The following is a 19,879-nucleotide window of genomic DNA, read 5'->3' as shown; positions in this document are numbered from 1 at the left end:
AAATATGTACTATTACTCTATTATGTGAAAATGCAATTATTAATAAGGCACTCCACTAGTCTGTACATAGATAGATTGATGTCTCCCCCTGCAAAGCAAGCTGCCCCCTTCATTATTGCACAATGTTCTACAAATGTAGGGATCTTATCATGCCTTTTTTTGCAGTTGCCTGCTCTACAAGCATTCTAGAGATCAGAATATAAACCTGAATTTTTACCCTTTGACATTGAATTCCAATTCAGCTCCCAAATCAACCCAAACATTTGTTGTCAGTTTGGGCAAACTGTTTGCCAACTGAGCAGAGGCAAATTTGACCAATATCCCATTTCAGTAGGAATGTGCAAATCATTGAATTGGGATGCTTTAGTTTACTACAGTGGTGCTTTGACTAACCAAACACAAAACTTAAGCAAAAATGTACCTAGTATTTTTGGCTCTAATTTTACCTCTGCAACGTTTTTGTTGTAAAATATATGACAAAAAACAAGACAGCATTACAAATGACATAATTTTATACACATTTTTTAATTTTATAAAAGATCATTCAACTGTATGTTTATCATAATTTGTTTTTTTTTGAAAACCAAAGAAAAGAAAAATCAATCTACTAAATCGGATACTTTATAATGCAAGGTCTTTACAGTGAAATATATAGCTTAATGAATAACAAACTGAATATTCCGCAACTCAAATGAAAATTCTGCATCCATACATGATAACTTCTTTCTTGAGAACTTCTAATATGTAAACCCACCTCTGTCACAGTAATATGAAGTAACAACACAGGTTTTAAAGATGTGATTCAACATTGGTTACTAATGGAAGCATTGCTGTAGTTTTGTCTTTAGATTAAATTTATTACTTAACAAAAAACACATATGCTGAAAACTCTTAAACCAAAAAATAAAAATATGCGTATTAACAGGCTATGCAAGGAGTTTTATGAGTATAGCTGCTCTTGGGTTTATTCAATAAGGCAAAGGGCAAAGTTAGAAGTGCAAAATCCAAAAAAGAAGAATGTGGTTGATTGCTATGAGTTGCTGTGCTCTGAACCACTTTAAATCTTTGAATGCTACTTCTTGTATCTTTCAGCTGTATTGTAATGTTTATTATTGTTGTAAAGGCTCTTCTCAGATGTTATTTGCTAAACCTTCTATCCATCCCTCAAGACTAGTAGTAGTAGCACATTTAAGCAGATATCTTTTAAAAGAGCGGTTGCCCACCTGTGGTTCGCAAGAAAATTTAAAATGATCTAAGGCTCTGGCCGGTGCTCCCCCAAGCAGCTCAGGGAAGTGGGCTCAGATCTGTGATGGGAGAATGGGCGGGGTTCTGACATCATGACTTCACTATGGGGGAGGTTTCTTACCCTTTGAGTAACACACATGCGCGGTTCTGAGCCGGTAATTGTAGTGGTCTGCGGGACAGAAAAGGTCGACCACTGCTTTAAAAAGTACAGCTGAACTGTAGTTGTATGCAAATATGCACCCATACATGCTCCTTTATAAATATTTTATATATATATATATATATATATATATTATATTTGTCAATGCATGTAGCATCTTATTCCTAAAACAATATCAATTTGCTATTTTTTTTTTAATTAAGTATGAGTGGTCTACATATAAATGTTTTTACCCATTATTGATAACTTTATAACCTTTACCCACAATGCAAACATTTTGCACACTGGATTATTTATTAGAAAATGTATAAATAATGGCAAAAAGGTAGTTCACACTTTTTTCTAATTAAATCCAATGTAAAAAAAAGTAAAATTTGGGTAAAAGTTGGGTGAATCTCAGATATTTATAAACATAAACTTAACTGTCCCAGATTAGTAGGTTTGTTTGGAAATTGACAATCTATACTTTAAAAATTAAACATCTTAACAGATAAATGTTTTATCATTCTTTAACATTCTTCTTTATATTACCTTAGGAATTAAGAATGAAATAATGCAAAATTTTCTTTGACATGATATCCATATGACCAATAGCTTAACCTGCTCCTATAAATGAACAGGTAAAGGTAAAGCTAGCTGATATGGGAATATTTGTGCTTATAACGACTATAACAGAGTTAATGTTAACCATTTTAGCCATGTTGGACCACACCTTTAGAAAAATAGCAAAAACATTCAGCAAAACAGAAAATATATACGAACAAAATATTTTTTCACTTGAACAACAGAGAACACTAATTGTATTGGATGTCAGTGATATAAATTTGGCTTAGAAAAAATATATATTATCTTCTCTTTAGAAATAGCTTAGATTAGATAAAAAGTAAATAATATTAACGTCTCAGAAATTGATGCAGCTAAGTCACCAGTTAAAAAAAACAAACCTTTTTTTTGTAGCTTGGGAATGTGAAATGTTTAAATAAAAGAATGCAATGTTCTGTGTTGGTTGTATTTGCATATTAAAGAAATCAGTCTCTTAAAGTAGATAATATTGTGCTCTAAAGTATTATTGTATTATAGTGATTGTACTGTGCTACAGATTACAGGGCCTCATTTATCTAAATGTATAAAGAAGGTAGAGAAGTGGCTAAATATGCTAGTTCTATAATTGGAAACAAGAATAAGAATGTAAAAAAATATTTATGACAAGTCATGCTGTCACAATAGCAAGCACAAAAATAATACATCAATAAATTATATGTATATATGCATTCTATGCAAATATATCTTACAGTTACATGCAGTGTAATGCTTGAAGGAGTGATCGTATTTGTTTTACTAAAATACATAAGAAATAATATAGCAAATATCCTGAGATGCAATCGTTTACATTATTAACTATATGGATTAAATCTGCTTGAAAACTCTATGGGCAGAACAAACTTTGTGCCACCATAGGTGCTTAACAATTATTATTTTTTTAATGATGTTCTAACAAGCCTTCTCCTAATTCAATTTAGGGGTATAGGAATAAATTATTATATGCAGTGGCTTCCTAATTTTGCCCACTGTTCTTGGAATGAACTTACAAACCAACAACTCCTCCTGCAAGAAATTGTAACGTATGCATCTACACTGGAAGCCATTTTGACTATTTTATGTGAACATCTATTATACAGCTGCCTTCTTTGTTGGAAAAAATTGATGGTCTACCAATATTCTTATTGCCATTTAAATAACATTGGTACAAGTCCCAGCTTTACCAACCATTCCTAAACTTAATGGATTTATAATTTATTTTATTAATTTATGTACAAATCTAACTAAGTCTAGGGCAATGAAGGCAGGGCACATGAGATTCCTTATTTAAATACAAAAGAGGAATATGACAAAACTGTCAGTAGTGAACCTTTAAATAAGGTTTACACTGAGAGTTACGTGACGAGATTTAACTTGGGTGGGAGTTGTTCCCTAGCAGGTTTCTGGCTTCTCCTTACAGTTAAGCAGAGCTTTTTTTTTTATTGAACACATGGGAACGGAGGTCCGGCACCTTTTTTCTACAGATTTTCCAAGTCCGTAAAAGTCCGGGAAGAGAAACAGCTGTCAGTGAAAATGACAGGAGAATTACAACTCCCAACCCTCAGAAGAGCTTTCCTCACTCTCTTTCCTCACATACTATTGTAAGGAGTGCTCTCTGGGGGAAGGGTCTGGCACAGTATCTGGAGGAGAAGAGGGGTGGGGGGACGGACAGTGTCACAAGATGTGAGTTCCGCCACCTTTTTTCTTACAAAAAAAGCACTGCAGTTAAGCATAGAGAGGTAAGAAAAAAGATGGGTATATCTAAATCTAAAACACTGGTCCTCCCTAAATGGGTAGAAAACATGACCTGTATTGGAGCAAGTTGTCAGTTTGCACCCCATTTTCCTTTCATGGTAATAGGATTATGGACCAAGCTATAAGTATAAGATTCAGAAATAGATTATTGCCTGAGCTTTTCTCTATGACAGTGTAAAAAGGATTCAGGTAGAGGCTTAAATCAGACTTTTCCAGCTGGACAGGAGCCATCTCAAATCAAATAAATATTTTAACATGCCTGTAAGTAGATTCTCAAGGCAATTGTAATGCTTGACTCCAAGACAAAGTCAGAGCACACTAGAGGGGAGATACTTTATGATTTATCATAAAAATGTTTGCACACACAAAAAAAGTATTATCTTTGAGCAAAAGTATTTTAGCAACAACACCTTATGGGACATAAAAATAGGCACAATGGCAAAGAAATATGTAATTCAAATGAATATTGTGTTTGCTTAATAAATAACCCCAACCTCATTATATAACCTTGGGATTAAATTATTACAATATTCAAGTGATTTATAGGACTGGCCTGCTGGAAAATATACTATAATTTGTAATAATAAGGACATTCACCAGGAAATCAATCAATTAGTTCAGGGTCAGTGCTTTAAAATGGATTTCCATATGCTGTTGATACGAATAATTACTGCATTTTCCGATGAGCCTTAATAAAATTGTCAGTGCCAGGTGTGATCATAACAAATGACAAAAAATGACAAATGAAAAAAAAAACAGCTTATAAAAATGACCCTTAAAGAGAAATGTACTCCAAAAATGTCCTTAATAAAACAGCAATGGTCAATGAAGCACAGTGCAGTCACTTCACTGACTACAGTGGCAGCTCTATTTAAAATAAACAGAAAAACTGATGATGTTATAATTCCATAACTGAAATGTCAGAAATAAACATGTGTCTCAAGCAGTATTAAGTCCCAAAGGCATATCCTTCTTTCAAGGAAGATCTGCATTGTTCAAAGCTTAAAAACTGTCCTTGTGTCTTGTTATTGAAAAATTGTCCATAATATTCTTATTCTTTTTATATGAACATGTGCCAGCACAAAGGTGAGCGTGTGCATACATTCATGTCAGTACAGTGTATGCACATGAAAACTTCCTTCTTCCATTGCATACAGCGAACAAACTAATTGTTGACTATGTCATGGCAAAGTTTGTCAGTTGACATAGTATAACCAGTAGATTAGGTTGAAAAGTGAAAAAGTGATTGGAAAGATCATTCTTGACCACCTGTCTATAGCATTCACATCTGTAAGATCTGGGATTTTAATTTTTAGCTGTGAAGATCTCCTTCTCAAATGATTTTTCTTGCCGTGCGGTGCGGTTCTATCCATTGTTCGACGACCAAATCCATCCCGAGTTACACTTTGTTTTCTGTACTGAATCCCTGAGTTGTCAAAAGATGTTGTTGAATTTCTGGAATCGGTGATGCTTGTTGTAATTTCATTTCCTGTGACTTCATTATGGATTTCAAGAGTTGTTAGAAGTATATTACCATGAGCATCCACCTTTGGAAAATAAATAGCTGATTAGTGGCTGTGATGATGTATTAACAATACTCAACAAACAGAATAAACATCTTTGTGTTTTCCTGCACTGCTGCACTGCCTGTCATTTAAATAAAAGTTGGAAGTGATGAGAAATCTGCACAATATACATTTTAACAACCATAAAATCTTGCTAGATATTCTAACTTTCCCTTTCCAAATAAAACATAAAGTTGTGGCTAGTAATCACCTCTGAAAGTATTTGCTATATGTTTTCTAAGACAGTAATGTTGATTTTTATAATTTTGCAAAGAATTTGCCTGGAAGTTGTACTAGGTCATATACATGTGTTTCCAGATGGGATTTCCAGCCTTCACAGTCAGCAAGAAGGAAGTCCCTGGTAAAATGAGGTCCTTGACTATAATTCTTTTTTTCCACCCATGTTTCAATGAAGACTTTATTATGAGTTTCTGGGACAAAGTATAACTGTTCGACTTATAAGAATAATAATATTATATAATATTTTTTTTACGAAACAGTATTGTTTATTTAAAAAATAATGTTTATTAGGCAACTATACTTTTTACAGTTAAGGATTTGGTGGGACCCAATATGATCAGACAGGCAGGCATAACTAATATTCCCAGTTTACTACTGTTCAGTGAGCATAGAGTTTAATTCCTGGGCTTATCTGCTGAGTTTACAATGCTGACAAAAGTGTCAGACTTGAGTAAGCCAGGCGTAAAGTATATGTTATTTATCCTTCTTATTAGAGTGGAACTGATTAAATAAATGTCCCAACAATATTATTATTAAATGATGGAACTAGCATCATATGGTAAAGTGCGTAAAAAACATTGCCTGTGTTGATGAAATTGAAATTCTACTCAAGTGTTAATTCTGTTTACTGTTGCAAAATGTATACATGTTTCAGTTTTTAGAGAATATGAATATTTCCAAGAATCTGGGTTGCTCACATTTTTTAAAGCATTTTCTTGTTCCATATCTTTAAACTCTAAAACACCACCAACCTTGCAGTATTCTTGGGGAGCAATAAATAGAACAAATACAAAGTGTCTAAAATTTACTCCTGAAGGTCGGGTCTATTTAAGCCCATCAGTGACCATCACTATAAAAAAAATGTTGCATGAACTAATTTACAAACTGTGGCCCCAATATTTGTACTCTGTCTCTTCCTCCTTTCTTTATTGTAATAGTAGTAGGGGTTACTATTTGTGAGCGATGTGTTCAGGTATTTACATTAGCAGTGGATATGGACCTCTACAATTAAACTACCATTATACATCCATCATCCATGAAGATCTTAGCTTGATATAAAGTAATCTTTAACTGTGAATCCGAGACAAACAGAACCCAGTCAGGTATTCTAATAAAATTATTAATATTAATAAACAGGATTTATATAGCGCCAACATAATATGCAGTGTTGTACAATAAATAGGGGCTGTGCATTAAATAGGTTAATTGGCAGACGAATACAGACAGTGACACAAGAGGAGAGGACCCCGCCCAAAAGAGCTTACGATCTAGGAGGTGGGGGAAGTAACACACAATAGGATGGGAGATATGTGGTGGTGGGAAGTAGTGATGGTTTCAAAATACAGAAGAAGATGGGTAGGCAGGTTTGAAAAAATGGGTTTTGAGTGCTCTTTCAAATGAGCAGAAAGTAGGAGCAAGCCGAATAGGACGAGGAAAACCATTCCAGAGAGTTGGGGCAGCTCTAGAAAAGTCTTGGAGCCGTGCATGTGATGAGGTTATGAGTGAGGAAGTCAGTTGTAGGTCATCGGAGGAGCAGAGAGAGCGGCTGGGGGAGTATTTTTTTACCAGGTCGGAAGGGTAAGAGGGACAAGGACTGTGGAGGGATTTGAAGGCAAAGCACAGGAGCTTGAATTTGATTCTAACGTGAAATGGAAGCCAATGAAGAGATCTGCAAAGAGATGGAGCAGAAGAGGAGCAGTGGCAGGGATGGATAATTCTGGCTCAGGCGTTCATAATAGATTGTAGAGGAGAGAGTCAGATTAGTGGAATACCAGAGAGGATGAGGTTACAGTAGTCCAGACGAGAGATGATAAGAGCATGTACAAGGAGTTTGGTGGTCTCTGGGGATGGGGTGCGGATTTTGGAGATGTTGCATAGGTGAAAGTGACAGGACCTGGAAATGACCTGAATATGGGGAGTAAATGAGAGGGCAGAATCAAAGGTGAGGCCAAGACAACATGCCTGAGGGGAGGGCCGAATAAGAGTGATGTTAACAGTTAGATATATGTCAGAGGGGATTTGGAATTTGAGGGGGGAAGATGATGAGTTCTGTTTTATCCAGGTTGAGTTTCAGGAATCAGTCAGACATCCATGATGAGATGGCTGACAGGCAGCATGAGACCTTATCCAGGACTGAAGGAGACAGGACAGGGTAGCAGAAGGTGGCAGGGGCACCTGTCTAAAGCTAAGAGTAGCTCCCTAAAAAATATATGTATTATTAAAATGATACCTCCTATGAAATAAAATTGCTCCAGAACGGAACACAAAATAATTTTTATTTCCCCCTAGCAGCCCCTTGTTAATGTTGCCTTCTTGGAGAGCTCCTGGCTTTGTTGCTATCATTTATGGGTATGATGGACAGCATAAGCAGCACTGCTCCTCAATAAAGAAAATCTTTAACACAGCATTCTTCTTTCTCTGAGATCTGCTTGTTAATTTTTTCTATTAGTTGACAGGCATTTCTATTAGTTGACAGGTGGGAAATTCTGCCCAAAAGAAACACCTTCTGAAGCAGACGTACCTAAAGTATTTATTAAAACCCTTGGACAGTCAAATCCCTTCATTATTCCTGTGTAGTCTTTGATACATTTTATTTCGAATGACAAATATTAAACAATAAAACAAACATGCAACACAATATTACATACCCTATTGCTTTCAAATTTGGAGCGATCATTATTTGCCTTGGCTGTTTTCTCCGCCAGCTTCTTTTGCATTTGCGGGCCTCTTCCAAAGAAGATATAGTTAACAAAGGCATATTCCAGTAATGCCAAGAACACAAATACAAAGCATCCCATCAAATACATGTCAATGGCTTTAACATATGGGATCTTAGGCAATGTCTCCCGGAGATGAGTGTTGATGGTCGTCATAGTCAGGACAGTAGTTATTCCTAAATACACAAGAAAACAATTATTATTTAAATATTTTGTTTCATGCAGACCACTCAATTGACATTTAGAATAAAAGTACTGCACAGAATATGTAGAGTTTTTTTCATTTAGGCACAGACACCATGTCATAAAAAATGGGGATAAGAAACATTCTTTTTATTCTATTAAAAAAATTATATATTTATTAATAATGCCTAATGCTCTTTGCATCATATTAGTGTAGGGTATATTTCTTCTTTTGTTTTTCAGGTACATTTTTCACTTTCTAATAATAGGTGTTTTTGGAAATGGGGCCAGAGAGTATACGTGCTTTAAAAGACAAAGGGCTAGCACACAAACAAAAGGGCAAAGATAACTAAAGCAATTTCCAAGACAACTAATAGAGTTATTATTTCCAGCGAGGAATCTAATTTGATTGTTATTCAATTGCTCAATTTTTCCCCAGTTTTTGTCAACCAAAGGCAAAGCGGTTTATTAATAGAAACCAGAGTTAGAAATAAATAAAGGTAAACCTGTTGCCAAGGGCAACCAATTAGATCCCTAATCAGAAAAAAGAAACCTGACTAGAAATTGCTTCACTTTAATCTAACTGTCATTGTCTTTTACAGTGTAGAAGATATTTTGTAGATCAGGTTATGACCCACACTGTAGGGCACACTTTGACAGTAATATAGTCAAGCAAACTAACTAGACTTTCATTAAAAATGCAGCTTCTGTTTATATAAACTGGTGGTGCAAATAACCAAATTATTGCTAAATTTACATATGACATTTGCCCCAAGTCAGCATATCAGCTCATTGTCTGTTGCCTGGTTCTGCTGTGTGATGGATGTACATATTACCAATATAAATATAACATAAAAAGCCACAGTGTGTCATATTTTAGTCTGCTCCAAACGACAAGATTCACAACTACACTAAAGCAGAATAAACGCTATGGGGTCTGTTTGTAAAGCAGTGAATTTGACATTTACTGAAACAATCTCTGGGGGAGAATCTTCCATGTCTATATGTTTCAATGGCAGTAATTGATTCTCAACCAGGCAATGTTACAGGGAATAAGGAGGAACAATCTGGAACATGCACATTACACATAAGTTGCAGATAAAGTTGCTATCTATGGAAACAACATTTTGAAAGATGAATTATCATAGCAAATTTACATCATTTCCACAGCATGATTTTATTAGGTTTATTGTACTGCACATTGAAGGGAATCTGCCAAATATCGAAAACCTTTGGTCCTGACTGAGTAGCCAACAAAAGAATGGAAACTAAATCCCACAAATAGTAGAATTAGAATTGTTTATTGTTTTTGCCAAATTTTACTATATGAAATGAAATATGCCAGTGGAAGTATTATTGTCAGCGATATGGAAAGTTTCACATTAATCATTCTAATAGTTTGGAAAAGTTAGATATTAACTAGATGTCTGCTCAAAATAGATTCATTTATAAACAGCTGGTGGTCTGTCCAATTAAAGGCATTCTCACCAAACTGATATATATATAGCTTAACATTAAGTCACATAATAATATAGTTGCAGTACAAGAAAGTCACATAGCCACAAAAAGTATATGTTCCATCCAGAAGTAATCCTTCTCATTACCTATTTTTACTGACATTGTTTTTAGGATTTTAGTATCTTCCATAGGATGTATATTTACATCAATGTTCCATGTTAATTGCCACCAAAGAAAAGTTTTCACTTGTATCCACTAATGTAAGGGGAAACGTTTCCTATGGTCATCTAAGAATCAAGTATCATTTGATACCCTATCCCTGTCTTTCCTGTCTACAGGCCTGCTACAGTGTGCCTGCTAATTAAATAGATTCTCCACAGACACCCCATATTATCCAACAAATCTGGGAATATTCAAAAAATATCTATGGTTTGCTTTTCTTGCTAATACCTCCATGAAATACACATAAATGTTACTTTTCATAAGTGTTAGGTAACTTTCTCCTGGGGTACACTATAAGTTGATAAGCACATGAAAGAATCAAATTTCATACCTAGTGCAACTCTTGCTGCTGATGCATCATAGTTGATCCAAAATGAAACCCAGGATAAAATTGTAATCAATATAGATGGCATGTAGGTCTGGAGAATAAAGTATCCAATGTTTCTTTTTAACTTAAAGCTTAGGGAAAGTCTAGGATATGAGCCTGTAACAGAAACATAAAAACAAATAAGAAAAGTTGGTAGATGAAATGATACATTAACATAATACTATGCTCTTAATCTGATATTTACATTTTTGTGAATAAGTATTCAGAAAAGACAGCAAATTTGATTTTTGCATTTGTAGCTATGTGCCTGTCACAGCAACACAAAATGACTTTCAAGTTAATAGCATTTAGAAATATGAAAAATGTCTGCATATGTTATTTCATTATAGTTCCTGCCAAATCCTTTTTACAAGGAAATATTACAGTTTTCTCTTTTATGTAAGATATTTACCAGAAGAAAACAATACCCTGTGCCCTACTAATTACTATGAATCCTCTTTTAGTACCTAAAAGCAAATTGACTTTAATACAGCAAATTTATAACTGTTTCTGAAATTAAATTTCTAAATTTCTGAATGCAAACTGTACCTTCAGTCTTGGACAATTGTACATGGTCCTCTTCTGTACAACAATAGCTCACTCTGATTTCGCTTTCTATGGTTTCCAAATTTGCCTAGTACTAGCATGTGAGTACCTCTTTAATGTTTACAGCATTGCAATGTATACATTGTTTTATATCATGTGTTGATGTTTTTACCTGCAGCTGGAAGTGTTAAGTGAGTGAAGCTACCACAATAAACATGCTGCATGAACAGCCAGTGTCACTGTGCTTAGTACATTGATTTTGAGGTCCATACAAGGAAACAGACAGAAGAACTTCAACAGAAAGAGTTTTGATAGTGGATTTTGGGTTAAACTACTATGCAAGGTACAAAATAAAAGTATAACATCATGACCTATTTTTGGCCTCACTACAAGAATCCTAGGCAAAACTAATATAAAAGAAAAGCACATTTTATATAGCAATTTGTCTGTAACTATCACTTCTCGCTGTGTATGGCTGTAAAAAGGTTAGCACCGCCAGCCCAAACTAGCCATTGAAGCAAATGATTAATTGCTATCTCTGGAAACTGTAAGTTCCTATTTTCCCTCAGGTCATTATGATACAATAGTGATCCTCTCTCTATCTCTCTTGCTTTCTTATGTAACCTAGAAACCCAAACACAGCAGCTATTGCATCCTCGGGTTTTCTATACTTATCTTGTAGTTTTTAAAGAGAAACAGAACCCAATATAAAATAATTTATTTTCAGTTATGTGAGATTTATACAGAAAGTTTACATTTTCCTAAAAGTAGATTAGGCAAAATGTAGTAGCTTTTTAATGCTAAGAGAAGAAAGCTTTGCTAGGGGAACAGAAAGATATGTTTTTGGTAGATACTGTTGGTAAAATATATACAGTCCCATTGGAGGTAATTCATTTTTTAGGAAAAGCCCAGCCCACACAATGGAATATTCAATACTTTTTAAAAGGGTTGAACTGCACAATAAATATTACAATTTTGATGACATGGGCTGTCTAGCTCTAAATCGCAAGGACCAAGAACTGCACATTATTTAAATATCTTTCTAACAGACAGCAGTAAATTTAGCACAATATGGTTTACCAAGAGACAAGGACGAACTGTTTATATGAAAATATTGGTCTGTATGTGGAGTCTGACACCCCTGCTCTAAACATAGATCTGCACAGCCAAGATTTGGGGACTGCTTACAACACAACACATGAAAAGCAGATCAGAAACTCTGGCTATCTAAATGGATTAGCACTGAGACTGGTCATGCCAGGCTAAGATTTCTTAAACATTGAAATTACTTTACGTAACTGATTGAGTAATGTGTAGATTGTGTTTTGTTCATATGAGGTGATGCTTCTTTTTTCTGATATTACTTTAGAAATCACTGTAGTGCTGACAATGCAGAGCACCAAGACTGAGTGGATATGCATTTTACATCTATCTCTGCATTTTATGAATTGTTTCTGTAAAATATAATATTCAAGATTTTATGTGAACTTCAGAGAATATGTGATGAAGTACAAAAGGTCAGGACTTAAAACAAAATAGAAATGCGCGTATAAATTTATTGCAGTTATTGAATATAGCTTTTCCTTCTGAGCAAAACACTGTAGAAATATAAATACTTTTTTAAATGTATACTGTATATGGTATTTTGTTTTTTTAAATAAATTAGCCTGTATATGATTAGTGGCTTATGCGAGCATCAATATGAAATTGACTTTTTATATATTTCCTCAGACCTTAGATAATTTGATGAAATTTCTTTCAACAAGGTCTTTTACCAATCAAAACCTAAGAGCAACACAGTGCCTCCTGGCAGAATGAGGAATTCCTCCATCCCTTACTTCATTTGAAGCTCTGTAACTTGAAGGATGTTGGGGATACACAACCTACTCATTACCCCCAACCCCAACCTGATCTAAGATAGGAAATGGAGAGAAATCCTATTGTAAGGAGCTTCAGGTACTGATTTGGACCTGATTTATTAAAGCTCTCCAAGGCTGGAGAAGATACACTTTCATCAGTGAACCTGGATGATCAAGCAAACCTTGAATTAATTTCCTAGATGTGATTTGCTAGTTGTTAGCACCATAGTAGTTACCATTCCGGGTTTGCTGGATCACCTAGGTTCACTGATGAAAGTGTATCCTCTCCAGCCTTGAAGAGCCTTAATAAATCAGGCCCATTTTTTTTTATCTGAGGCCTGTGCCAAAAAGGTTGGTAATTTATTTTGGCTGGATCCAACCTTTTGAACCATTTCACTGACCTGGCCAGTAAAATGATGGTAGTAGTAACCATATCCATGTTATGTACTGTGTTGCAGTGATGAATGACCTTTTTCAATGGGCCTTATTTATTAAAGCTCCCCAAACCTGGAGAGGGTACACTTTTATCAGTTAGGCTGGGTGTTCCAGCAAACCTGGAATGGAATTATTCAAACTAATTTGCTAGCAAATGTTTTGAATCCTTTATATTTTAGCTTACCAGACGAGTAAGCATAAGTTTTCATTTTTCAGCCCTAAGAACATTTTCTGCAAGAGTAGAAAGTACCTGTTGATATTGCCTGAATGTAGTGTCCTTCACTTTCTGAGAGTTCAGCTTTAAGAAAAAACAATTTTATCTTTCTTCTGTAAACTAGTAAACCCCTAAACGGTCATGCACTGGAGACACATTTGTAAATGTATTTTCCAGCCTACGTGGCAACCATGGCTCCATTCAAATATATTGTAGAATGAAAGAGGGCAGCCACAAATGAACAAGAATTGTATTACTCAAAGGACCACTAGATAATAATAGAGCAAAAAAGGCCAAAAAAAGATAGCTAATGTGGCCACCACAGTGACTGGCAATGGGCTGAAATATGTTATTTTTTTCTTTTTGGAGTTTAAATAAAATCTTTTAGAATATATATAAATAAATATATATATATATATATATATATGTATATATATATTTATATATATACCCTGTTTCCCCAAACACAAGACATACGCATAAAATAAGCCGTAGCAGGATTTCTAAGCATTTGCGCAATTTAAGCCATACCCCAAAAATAAGACATAGTGATAGGCGTGTCGTTCTGTGCCTGCTGCAAGCTGAGGCATAGAGGGAGACATAGAAAGTGAAAGTAAAAGTCCCCTCAGTGAAGTGAGGAGCAGGACGCTCGGTTTTAGGTAATGTGTGTTCTCAGGGGGAAGAAGTAAAGCTGTGGCTGCCATTTTACTCAGCACTGTGGGTCTCTCTCCCACAGCACCAACCAGCAACAGTCTGTGGGTCTCTCACCCCACACCAGGGGATAGGGGAAAAGCTTCAGCAAGCAGTCTGCTACTGAGTCCAGAGATATCATCCCAGCTCCACTGTGCAGTTCTCACTGGATCCCTGATAATAATACTTAACAAAACTAAAATACTTAATAAAAATAGGACATCCCCTGAAAATAAGCCATTTTATGTCTTCTTGAGGAAAAATAAATATAAGACAGTGTCTTATATTCGGGGAAACACGGTATATGTGTATATATATATATATATATATATATATATATATATATAATGTTGTGTAAATGAATACAGCAATGTTTGTAGCAGCCAAAAAAAGTATTAAGCTCACAATTGACAAAACTTCCCTAAAGAGTCTTTTAAGGTTAATTCAAACTTGGTGTCAATATATAATTTATAAAGATAGAATTAATTTGAATGAATCATTCATTTACATTTATTCCAGGTAAATATTTAATAATGCAGTGACTGTTGTATGTACAGCAAGGTCCACTTTTGTCCATTGTAGCACCAGTGTCATCATTTACATGCAACATTTTTAATATCATACATTATTAAGATCCTTTGGCACCAGTAGACATTACTTCTGCATTATTAAAAGTCATGTTTAATTACTGTCTGTTAAATTCTTAGTAGACGCAGCTCTAAAACATTTTTTTAATATATAAAATATGCACCAACATTTTCAACCTGTTTATTAGCAAAATGTTTCCTTTTTTCATACAAACTTTTAACAGTATTCAGCCAGGACTATATTATTTGTTAAAAGATGAATTAGCAGTGGCAGTCCCTGTGCTTCTAACTTAAATGGTTTACTCAAGAGAAGAAAATTATCACCTTCATCATTTTGTCTAACTTGCTTTGTTCCTTATGTTTTTACATTTATCTAAAGTATATATTGTGCCCAATGCAAACTGTTCACATTCTGGCTGCTGTTGATGTTAGAACTAGACATATAGTAATTTTCACTGACATTATTTCTGGGCCTATTTTACTAAGATTGTAAGTTGGTTTGTTGTCCTGAAAAATGTTCAGAATTGAATATTTTTCTCATTGTTTATTTGATAATCTATTTTAAATGAAATTCTTAATACAATCTATTGAGCATAACTCAATATATATTTATATTAATATTATATATTATATTCAAAATCAATTTATATATGCAAGGAAAACTCACTTGGAAATTAGCAAATCAAACTCTGCCATTAGGAAAGATTTGGATCCCCAGAATAAACAAAAAATGCAAAGTCTCTTGGGCCTTCCTATTTTTTATGTTTTTTTCCCTGAACTGCCACTGGTGCTAAGCTTCTTCATAGACAGTTGTAGTCTAGAAGTGATTAGATGTTTCTTTTTACAAAGCATTTACATCTGCAAAGGAATTTGGTCTTCTGACAGCCTGTCAATGTATTATGATTTAGAGAATCCCCTCAACCACACATATCATTCTTTTCAATATGTCATTGCTGCTGTTCTAAATCACAATGTAAATGGCAGTCTGAAGTTCCAATTTATCACTGTCTTAGGATGAGTTCAACAGAGAGTAACTAGGCTTAAATTGGTAAAAGGCTTTAGCAAGTCTTTCAAAAAGTTTCATTAGTATTTACATGACACCATTTTGCTGAAATATTGTGCCACAGGGCTCAGATTATTTTAAAAGAATGGTTCTGCACCCAATATGTTCATCCCATGCATGTTCTGATCTATTATTAAAGTGTACGTATCACTGAAAATACATTTTTTATGTGTGTTGGATGGAAAATTGAGAGGTTAAAACCCCTTTCAGTTTATTTTTGTTCGCTGTCGGTGCCCCACTGGGGATAATCCTTTTTACATTTTGATCTAGAGATACCTAGATAGGCTGATTATGTGCAGAAGTGGATGAATCTTCACCCAAGCTAACATCATTATTTGTGGATTCCTCATGAGGCAAACCTGCTGACAAGCAAATGTTGTCTATGTTGAGTAAAACAGGGTCAAAAGCAGTCATGCAAGCAAAGTTCAAGGCTGTTTTTGAGAGGAATTCAAGGATGAAAAATTCATAAGGCCTTACCAATTCATGAAGTATATCCATATTCCAACCCTACTTTTCAGGATAATACCATAGCTTTTACCTATGATCATTTGTATGTATAGTGAATACATTTTCTTTTCAATTATGTCAAATATATATTGCTGTCTGTGTCCCTGGCAGATTTGTCATAGACGAGGTGGTTCTATCTTTCCTGATGGCTATTATCACAAAATTTCAAGGTAATGGAAAATCCAAACTTTACAGCTGTCATCGGGGTAAGGGGGGGGCTGGGTTAAGAAAAATTTTACATGATTAGCTTTATGATTAAGCTTATCATGGTAGCACAACAACAGTGCTGGTCAATGGTGATATGATTTTGTACTTAACGTTCAGTAGGTTTGTTGATAATTAAAGCAAACTTATCATCAATGTTAGGATAAAAGGTAGCTTGCCCCTTAAAAAAATGGAAAACATACTTTTTACATTTTCTGTTTTTTTCTAATTTTTTTTACTTACTTTTAGAATAAATTCTCATTTATATCTGACTTTTCTGGTTTCTCACCACAGCAAGGAGGACTGAAAAGTAATCCCACAGTCTTTGTTTACCTACTGTACATCCTATATCCCTGGAAGCTGCAGTGATTTTACATAAGACATTGGCAGTAATATAAATGACCTGGTACCCAGTCTCCCAGATGTGCAAAGCAAGTCAAGTTTTTTGTTGGACACAACTGGATAATGCAGAACCACATTTGCTGAGTAAGATTAGGAGCAGTCACTAGCATCAGGGATGTTAGTAGAGAGAAGAAAGAAGATGGAGGCATGGTGCATGAGAGGAAGCAAAAGAATAAAATAAAGACAGATTGAAACTTGCTGGGTCCAGTAAGTATTTTATTAAATACTTTTGAAATACTTAAATACTGGGTATGTATTTAAAGGCTTACAGTCATTCGTAGGCGGTAGCTTTGTGCTCCTTTACTAAAAACAAACAGCTGCAATATTTATAATGACTACAATTTTTACACCTGCCATCATATTAGTTGCCTAATTAAAAAGCCAAATTGTTCCCTGACCAAACTATTCATATTTCCAAATGGATTGCTTTTTTTGTCCGGAGTTTAAAAAGTGCCTGGTTCAGCGTTCCTTTGAAATGTATTCTTGTAAACTCAATGATAAAGGTCAAAGGATTACTATCATCTGTATCATAGATAACTTCTATCAAAGAAATAAGGCCACCCAAATATCCTCAATTCTGTAATTCTTCACTAATAACAATCAAAAAATATCGGATTGATGTACCTTTAACTGAATTAAATGTAAAGAGAAACCATTTCTACCTTTGTGCTTTGTGTTAGAGCACTGAAAATATGGTCTGTATGATTTCATTTTTACATCTATATTTACATAAGTAGACACAAAACAGAATAAAAATCATTACAAGCTTCTTGCATGCTTCCTTTTGAAACGCTGTAAATGAAGGTAAAAAATATAATATATGCAAAGTCAGTTAATTAGTTATTAACCAGGTGCAAGTCTAAGTGGCTGTATAAACACTTTGACATATGCACTCTCTCTAAGGACAGAATTCATAGAAACAGGAGTTCTGAAAATTATGCATATTTTATATGGTTGCTAATATGTATTTGCATAATATTTATATTAAGTGCTCCTGTGTGTTTGGGGATAACACGGGTATTCCTTAATTTTTGGTTTTCTTAAATTATGACCAATTAAGTAGTTTTGTAAACATACTTACGCTATAAATGTTTAAACTCTAACCAAGCAAACATTTAACACATGCTGTACCCTTATGTTAAACCCACCATAGGTAAAATGTTTATTTGTACACCCTCAGCAGCTAATTCTCTAAGTACAATGTGGGTCTGCAGCAACAGTGGGGATCATTCACACAAGGAGACAGTATGAAGGAACGACAAAGTGAACACATTCTACAATTCACAATTCAGAGTAGCACATAAACATAAATAGGACACACCCACATATATTAACCTAATATATATATATGTATATATATATATATATATATATATATACACACACATTGTACACACATTAAAGACATTGTAGAGAAGTAGGTTTAATATGTGTTCTGACAGTATAAAGGTCACTAATATTACAGGCCTGGAATATATTATTCATTTGCTTTTTAATTGTCAATTTTAGCTTGCCTGGAAACCCAGTCCTCAATGACATATCATAGTGAGCCATGACAAAGGTTACCTTTGGTGAACCTTAACCTAGGATTTTAGTTAGTGTTTTTTTGTGTTAACTGCACATTGCCCTTTGTACATTATACTTAATAGGACACTTACTGGTTTTAAGCACTTACACTTACTGGTTTTAAGCAGTAAGGATAATGCTGGAAATATGGAAGTAAACTATACCAACCAATTGATCTTTATTTTTTACTGATTTTAATACATGAAACTGATAATTGATTGGTTACTATCAGTTGTTGATTTTTTATGATAATCTTTTTTTGAGAAATGGCAGTACTTTACCCTCCCCAACCAAGAGGGATTTACATTTTTGAAACAAAAATGGGGTACATAAATATAAATGGTATGATTCTTACCTGTGGCAAAGACAACATTCTTGGATACCAACTTGTGATCTATTATGGAAAACTGAGGAAGTTCTATCCTCTCAACACCAGTAACAGCATTATCACCCCCTCTCCAGTAGAACTCAATGTCATCTGTTGTGTAGCCATCTGCAAAGATTACACAGCAATGACAATTTTCATTAGTAAAAGATACACATTCCTCTATCATTTGTACAAAAGATATGACTATTTTGTACTATATTTATTACTAATTTATGCCTACAGAAACAACAAACTAAATAAAATATCTAAGCTATCTTAGTTTATGCTTTGATTTAAAAAAAATACAAATATTACAGGTTATGTTTCCTTCTGATGCCTGCTTGCAATGTCTGCACTACAAACAAAACCCACAATTTTCAATTTATTTCCTCTGCTTGTCTTACATTAGACCAAGCTGTGTTAGGGGGAAATTTTCACTTGATGAATTTCATGCAATCATGTAGTTCAGAGAGCAATGGTATGCAATAGTCCATATCAAACTATCTCTGAACTGTTTTCATTAGTCTGATTACACTATCTTTTGATTGATGATATCTGATTTTTTGTGGGTTGCTACATGTAATTGATTTCTGCAAAGTGATATTAAATAGAGTAATCTTGTTTTTTAATGTGTATTATCAACATGCTCAAAATAAAATGAGCTTTTTTACATTTATTAACAGGAAAAATGTATATACTTTTCTAAAGATTTGGACTGTGTGGATTTTTCTACTGTAAAACCCTGATAATTAGCTTTTTTCTTGCCTAACTTTGAAACCTGGTAAAACAACAGAGAATAACACAAATCTCAATGTAGCTTATAAAGAGATAAAGTTCTAATAGAAACACACAACCATGTCAGTCAACCTTCAAGTCAGCACCCTCTTTCACTCTACTTTGGCTAACAGATGCAGTCCTTAGAGTTCCAACTTCAGCCATTCTCAACCA

The 19,879-nt window shown here is 34.4% G+C and overlaps 1 protein-coding gene across 3 annotated transcripts in view; it reads right to left on the bottom strand.

The window, feature by feature from the left end:
* Positions 1-506: 506 nt before the first annotated feature.
* GABRB3 (gamma-aminobutyric acid type A receptor subunit beta3) overlaps positions 507-19,879 on the bottom strand; it is a 91,453-nt gene continuing 72,080 nt past the window's right edge. For all 3 annotated transcript variants that reach the window (XM_072412915.1, XM_072412904.1, XM_072412924.1), the window contains 4 exons: positions 18,920-19,057; positions 10,456-10,608; positions 8,193-8,437; positions 507-5,286 (listed from right to left, as the gene is read on the bottom strand). In XM_072412915.1, coding sequence (XP_072269016.1) covers positions 4,936-5,286; positions 8,193-8,437; positions 10,456-10,608; positions 18,920-19,057 — 887 coding nt within the window. In that variant the 3' untranslated portion in view covers positions 507-4,935. The remainder of the gene's footprint in view (positions 5,287-8,192; positions 8,438-10,455; positions 10,609-18,919; positions 19,058-19,879) is intronic.

Source organism: Pyxicephalus adspersus, chromosome 1 (assembly GCF_032062135.1).
Source record: "Pyxicephalus adspersus chromosome 1, UCB_Pads_2.0, whole genome shotgun sequence".
In the NCBI taxonomy this organism is placed as follows: Eukaryota; Metazoa; Chordata; class Amphibia; order Anura; family Pyxicephalidae; genus Pyxicephalus; species Pyxicephalus adspersus.
The sequence above is the reverse complement of the archived record's forward strand: the minus strand, read 5'-3'. Positions and strand labels throughout refer to the sequence as shown.